Source organism: Protomyctophum bolini, assembly GCF_963924005.1.
Source record: "Protomyctophum bolini genome assembly, chromosome: 9".
Taxonomy (NCBI): domain Eukaryota; kingdom Metazoa; phylum Chordata; class Actinopteri; order Myctophiformes; family Myctophidae; genus Protomyctophum; species Protomyctophum bolini.
Window position 1 is genome coordinate 39,359,467 of NC_137870.1, and position 18,905 is coordinate 39,378,371.

Below are 18,905 nucleotides of genomic sequence, written 5' to 3' on the forward strand. Positions count from 1 at the left end.
TGATCTAACGCGTGTGTCACTGTGAAGGACTGGCCCCATTAAGTGAACGTAGTTGGCGTAGTAGACGCCAACATGACGATTCTGACGTAGGCTGTAGAGGTTGAGCAAGAATAGCGTGTTTCAGAAAAGTAATATTTAAACAGTAAATGAGACATTTTTGGCGAATGCAATGTAGTCTATATGTTTTCTGGGAGTGTGGCGAATTTATTTTGCATATAGAGATGTCTGGTAAAAGTGTGGTTCGGTCGGAGAAAGCTGTTGGATAAACGGCCATGTGCTTATGTACCCCTGTCTATTAGGGTAGCAGGATAATAACAACGCAAATCTTCCCTGGCATAAAACGTTTTCAGATGGGCAAATATATACGTATCATTTTGCGGAAAAAGTTGATTTGAAAATCATAACGAACACAATTACTACACATTACTCGAACAACTTATCCGACTACAGTAACGGTGTCACCTGCCAACAGGTTACGTTAACCCTTAACACTGCTCACCCTCCAGTTCCAGTGTAGCTCTGCGCGTAGCGTTGCCTCTCTGGTTCCAGGCCGTACAGTTCAGCTCTCTGTTCAGGTCCTCTGCCTGGAAGTCCTCGATCACCAACACACTCTCCACCGTCAGGTCCTCATGGTCATTCTTCAGCAGCCTGAGACACACACGCACACGCACGCACGCACGCACACGCACACACACGCACACACGCGCACACAAGCACACACAGACAGACAGACAGACAGACATTTTCCAGAAATATCCTTTCAAACAGGAACAGTCTACCGGCATAAGCCAAAACGAATTAACTTTTGTAGTTTTTATTTGAACTATTTGATTATACAAATATAAACATACAGTATATATATATATATTTTTTATCGCTTGAAAAAAGGCGATGCGTGGCACAACCCAGAGGCGTGCACGGCACGCCAGGCACACCATGCCATAGGAAAACAATGGTTTTGCTGGCGACGCGCTTTGGTGTGATCGGCCCCTATGATCGATGTACTGTACTGTACAGTACCCCTGAAATGCATGTGTACTGTAAGAACGTCACAGCTTTATGACATTAAATAAAAGCTACAGTATAGTTAATGAAGACAGTCATGAAGTGCTGCCTGGTACGCCGGTACCTGTTGGTTTTACTGAAACGTGAGTCAGAGAGCTGCTCCACTGTCTTCCCATCGATGGTCCAGCCCATGTCCCGAGGCCCCTCCACGTACGGGATCAACGCTCTGCACTCCAAATGCACCTCTGTATCTGGAATCGCAATATCAACCCAGTAAGACCTGAGGCCCGTTCTATAAAACACCTTCTAAATCACTCACACTATCAATATTTTTTGTCGTGAGCTTGTACATCTGCTATTTTTGAATAGCCAACGCAAGAATCTAAAATGAATGGGTTATTAATAATAACAACAACAACAATGTTTTTCCCTACCTGGTTTAATGGTGTAGACATGGTCCTTGGCTGGTTTGATGATGCTGGGATCTTTGGGCATACTGTCGGGATCTGGAAGGAACAGATGGGATCATGTGCATAAAGAACTATTCTGTTCTCTCGTCTCATCTGCCTTGATGATATTCTGATTATGATGATCATAACATCATGTCCTTACAGACAGCTGTAACATTGATGTTACTGTATGATGTCTTACAGATAGCGGTAACATTGATGTTATGTGCATACAGACAGCAGTAACATTGATGTTATGTGCATACAGACAGCAGTAACATTGATGTTATGTGCATACAGACAGCAGTAACATTGATGTTATGTGCATACAGACAGCAGTAACATTTATGTTATGTGCATACAGATAGCGGTAACAGTGATGTTATGTGCATACAGACAGCAGTAACATTGATGTTATGTGCATACATATAACAGTAACATTGATGTTATGTGCATACATATAGCAGTAACATTGATGTTATGTGCATACAGATAGCGGTAACAGTGATGTTATGTGCATACAGACAGCAGTAACATTGATGTTATGTGCATACATATAACAGTAACATTGATGTTATGTGCATACATATAGCAGTAACATTGATGTTATGTGCATACAGACAGCGGTAACATTGATGTTATGTGCATACATATAGCAGTAACATTGATGTTATGTGCATACATATAGCAGTAACATTGATGTTATGTGCATACAGACAGCGGTAACATTGATGTTATGTGCATACAGACAGCGGTAACATTGGCGTTATGTGCATACATATAGCAGTAACATTGATGTTATGTGCATACATATAGCAGTAACATTGATGTTGTGTGCATACAGACAGCGGTAACATTGGCGTTATGTGCATACATATAGCAGTAACATTGATGTTATGTGCATACATATAACAGTAACATTGATGTTATGTGCATACATATAGAAGTAACATTGATGTTATGTGCATACATATAGCAGTAACATTGATGTTATGTGCATACATATAGCAGTAACATTGATGTTATGTGCATACAGACAGCGGTAACATTGATGTTATGTGCATACAGACAGCGGTAACATTGGCGTTATGTGCATACATATAGCAGTAACATTGATGTTATGTGCATACATATAGCAGTAACATTGATGTTATGTGCATACAGACAGCGGTAACATTGGCGTTATGTGCATACATATAGCAGTAACATTGATGTTATGTGCATACATATAGCAGTAACATTGATGTTATGTGCATACATATAACAGTAACATTGATGTTATGTGCATACATATAGAAGTAACATTGATGTTATGTGCATACATATAGCAGTAACATTGATGTTATGTGCATACATATAGCAGTAACATTGATGTTATGTGCATACAGACAGCGGTAACATTGATGTTATGTGCATACAGACAGCGGTAACATTGGCGTTATGTGCATACATATAGCAGTAACATTGATGTTATGTGCATACATATAGCAGTAACATTGATGTTGTGTGCATACATATAGCAGTAACATTGATGTTGTGTGCATACATATAGCAGTAACATTGATGTTATGTGCATACATATAGCAGTAACATTGATGTTGTGTGCATACATATAGCAGTAACATTGATGTTATGTGCATACAGATAGCGGTAACATTGATGTTATGTGCATACAGACAGCAGTAACAGCAGTAACATTGATGTTATGTGCATACAGACAGCAGTAACAGCAGTAACATTGATGTTATGTGCATACATTACATATAGCGGTAACATTGATGTTATGTGCATACATATAGCGGTAACATTGATGTTATGTGCATACAGACAGCGGTAACATTGATGTTATGTGCATACAGACAGCAGTAACAGCAGTAACATTGATGTTATGTGCATACATATAGCGGTAACATTGATGTTATGTGCATACATATAGCAGTAACATTGATGTTATGTGCATACATATAGCGGTAACATTGATGTTATGTGCATACATATAGCAGTAACATTGATGTTATGTGCATACATATAGCGGTAACATTGATGTTATGTGCATACATATAGCGGTAACATTGATGTTATGTGCATACATATAGCAGTAACATTGATGTTATGTGCATACATATAGCAGTAACATTGATGTTATGTGCATACATATAGCAGTAACATTGATGTTATGTGCATACATATAGCAGTAACATTGATGTTATGTGCATACATATAGCAGTAACATTGATGTTATGTGCATACAGACAGCGGTAACATTGACGTTATGAGGTCTTACAGATAGCGGTGACGTTGACAGCTCGGGTGAAGTTGAGGCTCCGCCCCTTGCGGTTGTAGCTGATGGTACAGTAGTACAGTCCCTGATAGCGCTCCACCATGTGATGGATGACCAGGCTGTTCTCCTTCATCACTCTGTCACTGTTGCCAAACGGAGTGACCCGACAGCGCTGCAGTGAGAGGAAACAGACACTTATCATTGACTGAATACTGATATTGACACGTTTGGTCCTAACTAATGTTCATGATGAAATACCACAATTCTTTTCCTACTCAGTCTGTGTCTCATAGGAGGGCTGTGGGGCAGTTCAGAAACCCGTCCACCAGTGACATCGTCGATGGTGAATCCAAGCTAATAGAAACGGCAGGCTCTTTTCCTGCAAAAGTTGCAATGCAAAAGTTGAAGCCATCGTTCTCACGATAATAAAAATCTAAACATATTTTAAAACAAATCTTGTTTTAAAAAAAATTCTGCCTAATGATGATGTCACTGGTGGACGGGTGTCCGAACTCCACAAAGCCCTCCTATGAGACACAGACTGAGTAGGAAGAAATGGAAGAAACCAATTATATGAAGAGATGTTGAAAAGTGGTGAAGTGGTCCTTTAACAGTACAAGTAGTACAGTCAAAGGCTATGCTAAAAGGATAACACAAAAGGCCACACTCAGTAGCATCAAAAGGTATATTTGCAGAGAAAAAGGACAGGTGGGGCCGGAGGGCAAAGGAAGCTACTACAAAGGTGTTTAAAGGTGTTCTGCTAATCCCATTTGTATTTGTATGTAAGGGCAGTCGTTCTTTCAGGTTAGTTAGTTCTGAGTTTGGATAGGCAGGGAGTCAAGATCTCTAATGGCTTTTGGTACGGCATTCCACATTTCATGTGACGGCATCTCTCACTCTAGTCTGGAGATGTCGCACTGAGCCTCTGAGTAACTTAAAGAGGAGAGAGATGAATGTTGCCCTGAGCCATCCCAGTCATCATTATTTTTCTGCATCAATCAGGGCCCACTTGGAAAATCTCAAAAAAGCGTTCGCAGGAGGCCTACCTACGGCTCCATCTCTACTCACGTGGTACCAGGTGACAGAGGGCGTGCTGTCACTGTCGGCCATCTTGAGCGCGTCCTGCAGGTCAGGGCAGTGCAGCGCCCCGTCGTGCTGTAGGGGGACTTTGGTTGTCTGGCCGGGCGCCACGGCCACGTCGGGCAGCGGGGGCTCGCATCCTCTCAGAGACCCCGCCCCGTCGCGGGGCAGCACCTCCAGACGCATGGCGATCTTCGTGCACGAAGACTTGTTACTGGAGGAGGAAAAAAAACCACGCCAGTTAAAAGGCCATTTAAATATATTATGACTTATTATTAATATAGTTGGGCCTTGGTGCTAGTTATAAGATGGCACTGTGTCTGCTCGCTCTCTGTATCGAAGAGGAGGGCTGTCGTTCCAGGAAGAGTAGATCATAAATGAACTGATCTGAGAGTGCTCTGTGATGTCGACGTCTGAGTGCTCTGGAATCAGAGTTTTTGATTGAAAATTGTATTCACAGTATGTAGAATGGGTACATTTCAAACGAAAGCACGAGTCAATACAAAAACCTTTGTATTGTGCCTCTCAAAAACTGCTACGAGGATGAAACCGGGGAAAGACTCGTTTACATCAGGGTCCTACATTTTCAAATAATCTGAACATATAACGACGTACAAATATACACAGGGCGGCTGTGGCTCAGGAGGTTGAGCAGGTCGTCCAATGATCCCTGGGTCGGCGGTTCGAATCCCGGCCCCTCCTGTCCACATGTCGAAGTGTCCTTGGGCAAGACACTGAACCCTACATTGCCTCCAATTAATCGGTCGGTGTGAGCTCGCCACCGTTGGTGTGTGAATGTGGGAAGCGAGGACGCTGGTGTCGACTGTTCACCGCTTCACCTCCCAATGTATGAATGAATGAACCATTGTAAAGCGATTTGAGCACTTGGAAAAGCGCTATAAAAATGCAATTCATTATTACACTTCTATAAAGCAGATGCTTAACATGCAAGTACAAACACTTAGTTAGTAGCTTAATTTGTTGCTGTTTCCAAGTTAAGTTGCTAGCCTAGGATAGTCTGAAAAATGGCTCAATCTAGCGACAATTTAGATTGCCAAGTTGGCAACACCTGGAGACGTGTGAGACGAGAACAGGACACAGAAAATGGAGCAACACCACACACAGGAAACTTCCCACCACCTCATGACGTGACATACTTTACACACTTTTATGTGTTGTACACTGGATTTATGTCTATGATTACTGCTCAGTAGTTTGAGCAGTTCCTTCGTTCTGAGTAGAACCTAAGATAACGTGACCTATTTTTTAACCACAAGGTCAGAACTATAATGTACTTCCTGTTCCTGGTGTCACACAGGTGTGTGTGTGTGCGTGTGTGCATAGGTTTGAAACTATTAAATGGTAATTTCACCTCTCAGTTTTACTGTCAGTCTATCGTATCCAACATGCTGTAAATATCAAACATATCAGACTGTTGCATGCATTTCCCAAAAAGGACGTGCATGTATTTACGGTAATCTAATTCAGCCTGACCAGAAGCAAGGATATTAACCCCCCCCCCCCCCCCCCCCAAGCTAAACCGTCACACTATAGAGTATACATTTCCATGTGAGTCAGGTGTCCTTTTGGAACGAAGCCAAAAGGCAATTTGTAAACCTGAGTAGATAAAAACCTCCATTACTCTGGAGGAAGAAGCAGTTCACTAACACACCTCTGAGAACACTTAGCAGATTACCGTCTAAACCCATCACACTGCGGTGGACGTAATGCAATATGAACTGAAGCATTCCGTCCATGTGGTTTACCCGCTTATATATCGATCTGCCCCTCTTATCTAAGGGAGGGGTCTTCAAAGTTCTCTGTACAATTGGTCTGCTCTTTTTTCCCTAGTCTACACCGAACCTCTTTGACGGAAATAGCCGACCTACAAGCTCACAATATAACAAGCCCTCCCTATCTATCCCACGCACCCTTCCATGCATGGCTCACACCCTATAGCAACTGGCGGGGAACGAAGGTATTCCGTCACAGCCAAGCGTACTGAAAGTGAGGAGTATATCGTCTGGCATTTCAAGCATTCCCAGCTTGCCTACAAGATGTGCAGATAGAACTAGGAAAGACAACCAAGAGGCTCCAACAAGACATTGTAACTAAATCTACGTATTATATTATATGGTGCAGAGCTTGTTAGAGCAGCGGTGCGCATGCACTCGGTGCATATACCGTACCACTGATTATGAGTATTGTCGAGTGTCCTTACCTTAGTGTAAAGACTTATTGTATTGTCCTTACTCCTTACCGTAGCATACAGATGTATTGTCCAGTGTCCTTACCGTAGCATACAGACTTATTGTATTGTCCTTACTCCTTACCGTAGCATACAGACGTATTGTCCAGTGTCCTTACCGTAGCATACAGACTTATTGTATTGTCCTTACTCCTTAACGTAGCATACAGACTTATTGTATTGTCCTTACTCCTTACCGTAGCATACAGATGTATTGTCCAGTGTCCTCTACAGCAGCAGGCTGAAGCCACAGTCTCTCTCTCTCCTTACAGAGGTGCTGGCTGGAGCTGCTGGCAACGCAATGTCACAATAGGATTAAGTCGGATTACAATTGCAGCCAATTAATTAGATTAAAACAGTCTGATTAGATTAAAACAAAAACAAAAATCTATCCATTTTGAAATAATTAACTATATGTGCAGGGCTTAAAGCCAAAAAAACACTGAAAATGTTTTTTTGCAAATCTGCACTGATCTCATTAAATGACCCCTATGAAATCCGTGCCCAGGACTGAGAACTCCTGAGTGTTGCTATTCTGGGGTGAAAATAGCAGCTAAAATAACCCTATAGGGCTCCATTTTCATCACCGCTAAACCCCTTATACCTAAACTTCTTTGCCTTTTTGAGTGGTGCAACCACTCCTACAACCAGCAATGTCCCGTATGCGCCTATGTGGCCATGAGCACGAGTATATGACTATAGGGTACCAGTAGGGGGCGGCAGAAACAGAGAGAGGGATAGTGCTGCAATGTTGCCTGCTAATGAGAGAGAGAGAGAGAGAGAGAGAGAGAGAGAGGGAGGTGGGGGAGCTGCACCACTCAGTTCACACAGGTGTGATTTTTCTTTCTATTTTGATTTTTTTTTTTATTAGTTCAACTAGCCAATCTACATTGACACGTTGTGAGCTTGTAGACTGGCCATTTCAACAATTAAAACATGTTTTAATTGTAAAAAAATAAAAAAGGAAAAGAAGTTTAGGGATAAGGGGTTTAGCGGTGACAAAAATGGAGCCCATAGTGCCTTCTGCTCTATAAGCACATAGTGCAGAAGAATGATTTGTTTTTAGCTTTGATTTAAAGGAACTAAGCAGACCTGAAGTTTTCTGGGAGTAGCCTACTGCTTCTCCACAATTGGACGGTTCATGATGTAGCACAAGATCAGAAAGGTATTTTGGCCCTAAACCACCCAATGCTTATTTGAAATCAATTATGTGACAGACAGGCAGCCAGGGTAAAGATCTAAGAAGTGGAGTGATATGCTATCTTGGCATTAGTAAGGAATCGAGCAGCAGTGTTCTGAATCAACTGCAGACGTCTGATCGATTTTCTAGGGAGACCTGTAAAGACACACTACAGTAGACAGTGTGTCTTTACACACTGTCGAGTGTCCGGATGGTAACCGCAAGGTTGTCAGTTTGAACCCGGGCTCCCCCAGAGTTAGTGTCAAAGTAGCCTGGAACTCACCTATGCTTTTTATGGCATAGGAAGCTCCCGGCAGGATCCGCCGGGAGAAACTATGCGCAGCTGCGCGACATGAGACTAATTACTTAAAGCGACAGAGAGAGAGAGGAGTGTGTGTGTCAATTTAATAAAGGTGCAGACGATCAGAAATCAGCAGAGAGTGAGCGATGTTTGCGCTACTCTATGCCGAATTGAAGTGGACTCGGACCCAGACTTTTTTTTCCTCCCTGGAAATAAAAACGTCTGGGTTTCCGAGGCTAGTGTCAAAGTGTCCTTGAGCAAGACTCTGAACCCCTAATTGCTCCTGATGTGCTGGTTGGTGCCTTGCATGGTTTCCGCCACCATCTGTGTATGAATGTGTGCGTGTGAATGGGTGAATGTAATGCACAATCTATGTAAAGCGCCTTGGATTGAATAAAGGTGCTATATAATTGCACCATTTACCATTTACTGAAGATGAATGCATGGAGAAGTTTTTCTAAATCCTTTAATCCTTAATACATTCTCAAAGCTTACTTTGTAATTGTGTTCTTTGTAATTGTGTGGATGTTAAGATTCAGGTCTGAGTCCACGACTATACACCAAGATGTTTGGCTTGTGTTGTGGCATTTAAACATTACCGATTGAAGCTGAATGACTTTTAATCATTCTTCCTTGGCTCCAAAAACAATGACTTGTTTTGTCTTTGTTTAATTAAGGAAGAAAATAATCGTTGATTGGTTCAATGCAATTTCTCAGTGTTTGTAGCGGACCATAACATATAGTCGCCTGGTGAATTGTTGTGTGAACTCTGCATGTCATTTCAGATGTGTAATGAATTACCTACAGTACACAAAGTGTCTCTGTCCTTCAACAATCAAATCAAACTAGTTCTGTACTGTGCCAGAACGTTCCGCCCAATTCTTCAGGCCGTCTAGTAATACGTAATAATGTGGTCAACCATGTCGAATGAAGCACTGAGGTATACAGTAGTAATATATGAAGACGGTGAGGTCAAAATCCTAATCCCGTTTAGTGCTTATAAGTTGCTGAAATAATAACAGAAATAGGGATGCCATCAATCTTATAATTTAATATGATTGAAATAAATTAGCCCCACCTGTCCCGTCTCTCCCCCCCCGCCCCCTCTGAAAACCACTGACACGTCAACAGACTTGGATTCATTACTATAACAAATGGTCATAGTTGCATTTAGTGGGATTTGATTAACTCTGAGGATGGCCTCTAAGTGGAATGCAAGCAGGTCAGGCAGTGCAATAAAAACACGCATATCATCTATAAAAATGAAACCGTAGCACAAAACCAAAACCTAATTCAGAGATATCCTGCACAGCACCGGGGAAAGCTGTTATGAACTCACCCTCAATACAATCTATAGCAGTGGTTCCCAAAGTGGGGTCCGGGGACCCCCAGGGGTACCTGAGGGAGTTCCAGGGGGGACCCATCTATTTTGTTCATGTTCATAAAGTGCTAAAGTGTTTAAAGCAGTGGTTCCCAAACTTTTTCATGTCAAGGACCCCCAAATTGACACTACTTAGCCCGTGGACCCCCATTTGAAAAGATATGCCAGGGACCCCCATAAGAGAAGACGTACACATTTAGACGTCTACATTTAGACGTCTACATTTAGACGTACACATTTAGACGTCTACATTTAGACGTCTGTATACATTTAGACGTCTACATTTAGACGTCTACATTTAGACGTCTGTATACATTTAGACGTCTACATTTAGACGTCTACATTTAGACATTCCTGCAGGAAACAGTGCTTGTGGTTGTAAATATATTGTTATCCGTGTTGCGAGGATGAGGGGGTACCTGGAAAAATATCTACCCCAAAAGGGGTACCTGGTCCAAAAAAGTTTGGGAACACCTGATCTATAGGACTTCACGCCATCTAAATCACAGTAGTACTATATCATGGTTAAAAATTGGGCTTTCTTTTTTGCAGTTTACCCCTTTTTCTACCCAATTTAGTCATTATGCCAATTAATTCCTCCCCAAACACATTTCTGTTGTTGTTGTCCAAACTTGTCCAATGGAGTTAACACGTTTCTTCCAAAGCACTTTTTACTACTTTCCATTGGTTCAATATTTTTGAAACAACACACAGATGTAAAGAGTGTTCAATAGCACAGATTTATGAAAAAAAAAAAAAAAAAAAAACGTCCTGCATTTTAAAAGGGTTACCAAATATGACGACGCCCAACATACCTGTATCCGATTGGCTCCTCCAGGTCCTGGCCAATAGGAATGCGGTACCAGAAGAGGTTGAGGCCAGCGCTCTGGGAGGAGGTGTAGTTGTAAACTGTGGGATGAGAGAAAAGAGGACAGGACAGCCACCCCACCTCCCCCTCCAACACCTTCACTGCACTCTGCTCCACCTCGCCCCAGTCATAACACATGGGACCTGAGAGAGAGAGAGAGAGAGAGACCTTTATTAACACTGCACTCTGCTCCACCTCGCCCCAGTCATAACACATGGGACCTGAGAGAGAGAGAGAGAGAGAGACCTTTATTAACACTGCACTCTGCTCCACCTCGCCCCAGTCATAACACATAGGACCTGAGAGAGAGAGAGAGAGAGAGACCTTTATTAACACTGCACCCTCCTCTACCTCGCCCCAGTCATAACACATAGGACCTGAGAGAGAGAGAGAGAGACCTTTATTAACACTGCACTCTGCTCCACCTCGCCCCAGTCATAACACATATGACCTGAGAGAGAGAGAGAGAGAGAGAGACCTTTATTAACACTGCACCCTCCTCCACCTCGCCCCAGTCATAACACATAGGACCTGAGAGAGAGAGAGAGAGAGAGAGAGACCTTTATTAACACTGCACCCTCCTCTACCTCACCCACCAGTCATAACACATAGGACCTGAGAGAGAGAGAGAGAGGTTCAGGTTCAGGTTCAGGTTTATTTGTCATTTGTATAGATACAGAGTATACATACAATGAAATTTGTTTTGCTCAGAGCACTCTCAATCTTACATACACAGGACATAAACAACATCTATAGTGCAAGAAAAAGACAAAAGAACAGGAAGAGAAAAGTGCAAGTGAAGTGCAATACAGATCGAGGTCAGCTGTTCAGCAGCCTGACTGCCTGGGGGTAAAAACTGTTACTGAGACGGGTGGTACGAGATTTGATGCTCTGGTAGCGTTTTTTGGAAGGGAGTAGTTTGAACAGGGTATTTGTGGGGTGGCTGGTGTCTTCCATGATGTTATGGGCTTTTTTCATACAGCGAGTGGTGTAGATGTTATGGAGACTGGGTAATTCTGTAGTGCCGATGATTTTAGCTGCTGTTTTAATGAGCATGTTTTAATGAGAGAGAGAGAGAGAGAGAGAGAGAGAGAGAGAGAGAGAGCGAGACCTTTATTAACACTGCACCCTCCTCTACCTCACCCACCAGTCATAACATGTTCTGGCCTGAATCAGTGGAACAACTAAAGTATACTATGTTAATTCATATTCAGAATTTTGGACAGGTGGGGACAATTTATTTCAATCATATTAAATTATAAGATTGATGGCATCCCTATTTCTGTTATTATTTCAGCAAGAGAGGTGTGGGGGGGGGGGACTGGGGAGGGAGTCAGGGAGGGTGGGGACTGGGGAGGGAGAGAGGGGTGGGGACTGGGGAGGGAGAGAGGGGTGGGGACTGGGGAGGTAGAGAAAGAAAGGGATGTTAAAGACAGAGAAGACAGAGACAGAGAAAACAGGAAAAGACAGGACAAGAGAGCAGATGGTAGGGTAGCCGATACTTGGCAACCCTCACCTCTCTCCAGTTTCAATCAAGCCCCCAGGACTGCGTTTAACCCTATACAGTGCACATGCAGTGTAGAAACCAACCATAAAGTGCTGTGACCCTTTCTTGTCAAATCTGGAAGGAGAGTGTACTTCACTGGCTGAGCAACTTCCTATGAAATGAACGGGCAGGTGTGTGTGTGTGTGTGTGTGTGTGTGTGTGTGTGTGTGTGTGTGTGTGTGTGTGTGTGGGGGGGGGGTTCAATACTTTCCTGCAAATATTCAGGGTTCTTCTTTTGCGGCATAAAACAGCTGAGAAATCACAAAGTAGACCGTTTTTTGTTGAATGAACTGAACTGTGGTTGGGAACAGTGTTGCTTCCTTGTTCCTTTTGGCTGAACAACCAGGGAATCCCCAACTTTTGATAAATGATTCTGGAACTGGGATGAACTATACTTCTTCCTTTTGATTTAATGGAACCTTTGAGCATTGAACTATAAAATGTGGTTATAGGTTTATTTAATTTTAGTTTAACATTCACCTCAGCTCCTCCCATCAGCCACGGCAGTAGTGTCAATCATTGATTAAAAGCCTTTATCTCTCCATCAAACACAGCTTAGTAGATGTGTAACCACTAAATGCTGGACAGGAGGGGCCATTAATAGTGCTCTGCCAATTACTGGCAGGCTCGTTAAACATGCTGGACGACTCTTCAAGGATATTACAGTTTCATTTCATTAGCGGACAGACACACGGACCTGGACGGGATGTAAATCTGTTTTAAAGCTGTTGGAATTGCCAGCATGGAGTAGCTGTGCTTTTAGAAACGCATAAATCATCCACATTAAGATACTTTTGCCGTATGATCCCGACGCCTTGAATGAACCGTAATGACGTGTTTTTCAGGCACACTCGGAATGTTTGTATAACAAATTATATGCCGACCAAGGCCCTGTACAGCTCAGAATTAATCACAAATACATAAAATAAAAGATTATGGAATAAAATACCCAATTCATTAGAGCAGTGATTCTCAACCTTTTTACTTTCAAGGATATACGTAGGCCACCGACCCCCATTTGATACCATGATTTATCTCTGGGACCCTAATCTATATGGTAAGGTCCTCAGTAATCATTTAACCCATTCTGACCTGAGATCAGATTCATACCAGGTTTCCACTGGACACACACTGGGTCTGATTAACCCATTCTGACCTGAGATCAGATTCTAAAAATGTCAGTCATTAAAAAATAGCAGACCTACAAGCTCATAGCGCGCCACCGAGTGGCGCGCTATGAGCTTGTAGATCTGCTATTTTTCAATAGATAAAGCATAACATGATGCTAACACCAAAATGGGTGCCCGTTCAGAATGGGTTAAAGTGTACACATGAAACCAAATGGATCACTGGGAGTTACAGAGCCATAAGGATTCCTTTTGGTTCCTAAGTATCAATCATTTTGCTGGAGCCCCCCTGGAACCCCCTCAAGGACCCCTGGATCGTCATATTTGATCTGAAGCTGCTTCTAAGCTATGCAAAATCAGATTTGGATGAGATATGGCTTTATTTCTTTACAACCCTGACTCTACGGGCCACAAGGTGACTGGCATTTGGTGTAATATTGAAGTAAGCAGCCAAATAAGGAGTCTGTTTGTCCTCCAAAATGGCTCCTCCATAGCCCCACAACCAACAAGGCCACAGTCAAGCCACAAGATAGGTAGTAGTTTCCCCAGGACACTGAGGCTTAATGCATGACCTGGCCAGACTGAACAGAATGCTGTTTCAGGTGTTTCCTGTGGAGCACCATTGATCTTTCGAAGCACCAAATGCCAAGAGGCACGTGGAACTGTGCCAATAACCTCAACACACCAATGGGTAAATCACCCGTAAAATGTATGTAATAAAAGCATGGAAACTGCATGGTTGGAATAACGTGTTCCTTCCACGCGCTACGTCCAACCAGGGAAACTCCCCCCTGTCAGGTGTAAAGGAGCAACTTGGACACTCAGGCATGAAGGAAGCATGAGTTCAAGTCCTTTGCTCTCCCCATGTCCCCCATATATGGGGACTAGGTTGGTGGAGGGTGTGTAGAGCCCAGGATCACATTAGATAATTGACACAGGGGTGAAAAATGGGTTACAAAATCGTGGGATACTTTTTTTTAAAGAAAAACGCATGGGATACGTTCTGGACCAATCCAGCTGATATTAAGCTACCTATATCAACAGTAAACAATCGGGAACTATTTCTGATTACAGAGCACCAACGCAACACTGTTTATCGGAATTGCTACAAACCCATATTTTTCCACACACAAAAAAAGATTTAACGTGCGCAGTGAAAAAGCAATAAAACACTTGGGGTCATGTTTTACGATGGTTATTGGCACGGTTGTGCAGTTCCACAACACTCTGCTTCGCGTCGTGCCTACGCGCCATAAAGCACTTTCATGTATTATGGCTTAATTAATTAAGGAGGCACTATACTGTTTAGCATTGGGACACTAAGGTAATGGGGCTTTTTGCAGTTTTATGTGAATAATTCATCATGCAGTTCAGGCACATCCAAAAAATATGCTTTACCGGCGCTGGACAACTAGAACAATCAATCCATTGTAGTCTACCTGACAAAGATCTTGGACAGGTCCAAGCGTTGTACTTAAGTCATACAGGGAGCTTTTCAGATGGTGCCGATTCTTTCCTCTTTCTAATAATTAATTATGCTTCATTTTAGTGCCATATTCGATGCAATTGGCACTAGTGCCATCAATTGACTTATTAGTTCTTCCTCCTAGTTTTCAGTTGGCATCTAAATCCGGTGTCTTTACATTGCCTTACATGTTTTGTTCATTAATCCTGTACATGTACTATATGTTGTCCCTACAAAATAAACAACTACATCAAGCTAGTTTGAGTTAATATAGAGATACACCAATTACAATAAAGGGGACAATAAAGGTCCGACATGCAGAAACAACGGTCGAACATGCGCTGTGTAACGACTCACCGAGTCTAGGACGGTTATTTTAAATTAGGCAAGGTGGTAAAATGCCAAAGTTATTCTGTGGCATACAAGATAATGGAAAACAATAATAGTGCTATTTACATATATTCAATATGAATTAAATGGGCTTTAACAAACATAAATGACACACGGAGCAACTCAGGGAAATAAACAAAAGCATTCTAAAACTAACCTTGAATTTTAGACGCTAACCTAACAAACGAAAATAAGACAACAGTACCCTACTATTGCCTACTCTAGTTTATTCTAACAAAATATGACTCAGTACAAAAAGCAGGCTTCCGTGGCCCAGTGCTCAGACATACAGAATGATAACTAAACATAAAATCCAACTTTTTCAATTTCGTTTGTGTTTTTGGGGCTCCCATATGTGTTTTCTATCCCCACAAATAACCAATTTTGAACAATCAGGCTTTCATATCATATGGGTGCTTTACTGGAAATTGCTCTCAGGAACAGCTCAACTGATTTTGTCCTCATCGTGATGTCATCAATGACACCCTACTTTGTATAATTCCTCCTCTTCTTCAGTCTTCAGTTCCGAATTTGCATTTCCACTTTGTTTACAATGTCCACCATTGTAAATTTTCCAAGCTGGCATGGAATGGAAACAAGCCTGGTTTTATCTAGCATTGTCTGAGGTCCTGAGGCCTACCATTGCGTGGCAAATCTGTGCACGGAATGTCTATGTTCACAGGCTTCTGTGTGCAGCCTAGAGGGCATCTGAGCATGCGCGGCACTACAAGTCTTACACTAAAATGCGTTCGGGAAACCCAGCCCTTTTTAGAAACCCAGCCCTGTTTTTCTTTGTTTGTGTGTCTCTCACTCGGACACACGATATTCACAGAGAAACAACAACACGGACGCGTGACGTTAGATGTGAGCTTGCCGCAGGCGCCAGAGCTTCTTGTTGTTGTATACAATTGTATACAATATGTAGCGGGGGGGGGGGGGGTCCCTGCTTCATCTCTCTCCTATAGGTAAGGGAGGAGATGCAGTATGGATGGTGGTGTTGGAGGTATGGAGGGAGAGAATGATAGAGGGAGGTACCGTAGGAGAGGAGGTGGGGGTAAGGGGGTGGAGCAGGTGGGATGATGAATGTTGCCGTAGTTTTTAATAGAAAGACTAATACCGTAGCAAGGAAAATGTGACAGGGCAATCTCACACACACTCACACACACTCTCTCTCTCACACACACACACGCACGCACGCACGCACGCACGCACGCACGCACGCACTCACGAAGCGGTCGACCTCCATGCTAATTAATCCCCGGCAGACCCTGAAGACTTCTTCCAAACGTCTCAACATGCAGCTCCTCTACCATGAAGAGCTGCTACACTGTGTTCCACTGGGTTGTCTTTTATTGGGTTCTACCGTGTTCCAATGGTATTCAATTATCAATCTAATATAGGACAGAAAAAGTGTCTGTCATCGTCATAGACACAAAAAAGTGTCCATGAAACCTGAAAGGTCCATCATAATGATTCATGTTTTTTTCTGTTTGTGTCAAGTGCTGAACTCAGGAGCACTTGTTTGGTGCTTGGTTCACTCAAGATCCTGTGCTGTAGGTTTGACAACAAATGCTTTGTTAAATCACTAGACAACAAGGCAGGAGGAGCGCTGACAGTGAGCCACTAGGCCAGTGAGTGTCCATGTCACTGCAGTCTAATGTATCTCACCAGTTAGCAGGTAACAAGCTGCTCCCGAGTCCCCCCTGGATAGTAGTACAGGCCTAGGACTTCCAGGATAATTATCCTGGAGTTGTTGTTGGCAAATTGAATCGAAGGGGTTCAGAGGTGGAATAAGCCATGGGAATAACTGAACGGCATTCATCATGCTATTTACGTGTTTGTATACAGGAGGGGGATTAGTGAAGCCACATTAGCCGCTGGTCAAGGCACATTAGCTGCTGGTGTTGCAACCAGACACAACGGCATAACAAATGACGATTATTATTACTTTCCTTTGATGAGTCGATGTAAATATTCCCTTCCCGATATAAATACACGGAAGCAGCCAGCGTGTTCGTATAAGAGTTATTAAACAATGAACTGAATTAGGTTTAAGCCATATCAATTTGGGGGTCCTTGGCACGAAAACGTTTGCGAACACCTGGTTTAGAAGGAATTTGTAGAATCAGGTCTTAATGGGTGCATGCTGGAACCCACCTCTTTACTAGGGAGACCCGCTGTGATTGGCCTGTAGTCGCTGTGATTGACAGTTCTTCCTTCCTAGCGTTTGTGCCTAGGAAGGAACTATGCCAATCAGACATAAGGTGGGTAGGCGGGTCTATATGCTATAATGATCCATGCTAATTATCTGTTCTGTGCCAGTGCAGGTGCTCTCCAGGTTGGGGTTTTTGGCCACCAAAATGGTCCTCAGCAGGAGATGAGGAATAGCTCTGGTATATTACAGCCAACCACCAGCAGAACGATGCCAGCAGTGTTGGCAGCCATCAAGTCCCTTCCTCTGCCACACGTATATTCAATTTGCGTACAATAATGCTTAGGCAATTTCTTTTACGAGATTGTTATTTTTCGTCAGTGTCTTGCTCAAGGACCCTTTAGGGGGAGCGTTCCAATTCCCTCCAGAGTCCCTGTCCTGCATTGTGTCAGCCAATCAGTGGTGTGGAAACACTAACAACGGCTAATCACACCTGTCACTCACCTGATTGGTCAGTGGACTGACTGGCGGCTAGGCTGGTCCCTCCCACCAGGACTGACAGACACAGGACAATGATCCGGAGAGTCCTGGGAGAGAGAGAGAGAGAGAAAGAGACAGAGAGAGAGAGAGAGAGAGAGAGAGAGAGAGAGAACAGTATTTAGACAACTTTTTTGCATTTGTCTTTTGCAATCCACCCAATTGCAGACCCCTGAGCACAAGTTTATGGGCATGGCCCAGACATCCAAATACAAGGACAATACATTGACAATTATATCCCAAGGCCATAATACACACACACACACGCACACACACACACACACACACACACACACCAGGGCTCAAGACTAACTTTTTTCACCACCGTCCCGGAACCGTCCCAAAATACAATTTGAACCGTCCCGAAGTAAATGTATACCGTCCCGGGATTTTTTTTTACAAAAAGCACCACTCAAATTGTGAAATTAATAAAATAAAGGTAAACCAAACATAGGCTACAAGTGTCCAAAATAAGTATATACCAAAGCAAAGTAAATAAAACAAATCAACTTCAAACTAAATAATTTAAGTTAAAACCAACAAGTGTCCCCGGCAGTTACAGTATTCCTATTGTAATAGAAATACAATTAAGCCAAACAAATAATGTACTGCATGTATTGAATACATGCAGTACATTAATTGTTTGGCTTCATGTTTCTTCTGTAGATACACTGATTTAGTCAAAATGCTCCCAGATGAAAAATAGGGCTTGGTTAAAAATGTTAATCGAATTAATCAGAGGCTTTGTAATTAATTAATCTAAATTAATCACATTTTAATCGCATATCAATATTCGACCTGAGAACAGTGATTTTTATTTTCAAATGGATTTTGTTATTTTGGTGTAGGCTACTTGATCAAGACCAACAGATAACGTGCAGCAATGCAGGTATAT

The 18,905-nt window shown here is 42.7% G+C and overlaps 1 protein-coding gene across 2 annotated transcripts in view; it reads right to left on the minus strand.

Annotated features, from left to right (window-relative positions):
- The window catches only part of il1rap (interleukin 1 receptor accessory protein), a 45,684-nt gene that overhangs the window by 15,295 nt on the left and 11,484 nt on the right, over nucleotides 1–18,905 (minus strand). Inside the window, exons 3-10 of one of the 2 annotated variants that reach the window (XM_080772825.1) lie at nucleotides 17,978–18,060; nucleotides 10,741–10,936; nucleotides 7,261–7,350; nucleotides 4,804–5,029; nucleotides 3,739–3,907; nucleotides 1,440–1,511; nucleotides 1,130–1,256; nucleotides 500–648 (exon numbers count right to left, since the gene is read on the minus strand). In XM_080772825.1, the coding sequence (XP_080628951.1) occupies nucleotides 500–648; nucleotides 1,130–1,256; nucleotides 1,440–1,511; nucleotides 3,739–3,907; nucleotides 4,804–5,029; nucleotides 7,261–7,350; nucleotides 10,741–10,936; nucleotides 17,978–18,060 (1,112 nt within the window). Of the gene's footprint in view, nucleotides 1–499; nucleotides 649–1,129; nucleotides 1,257–1,439; nucleotides 1,512–3,738; nucleotides 3,908–4,803; nucleotides 5,030–7,260; nucleotides 7,354–10,740; nucleotides 10,937–17,977; nucleotides 18,061–18,905 lie in introns of both variants that reach the window. The other variant, XM_080772824.1, reaches the window with a different exon arrangement.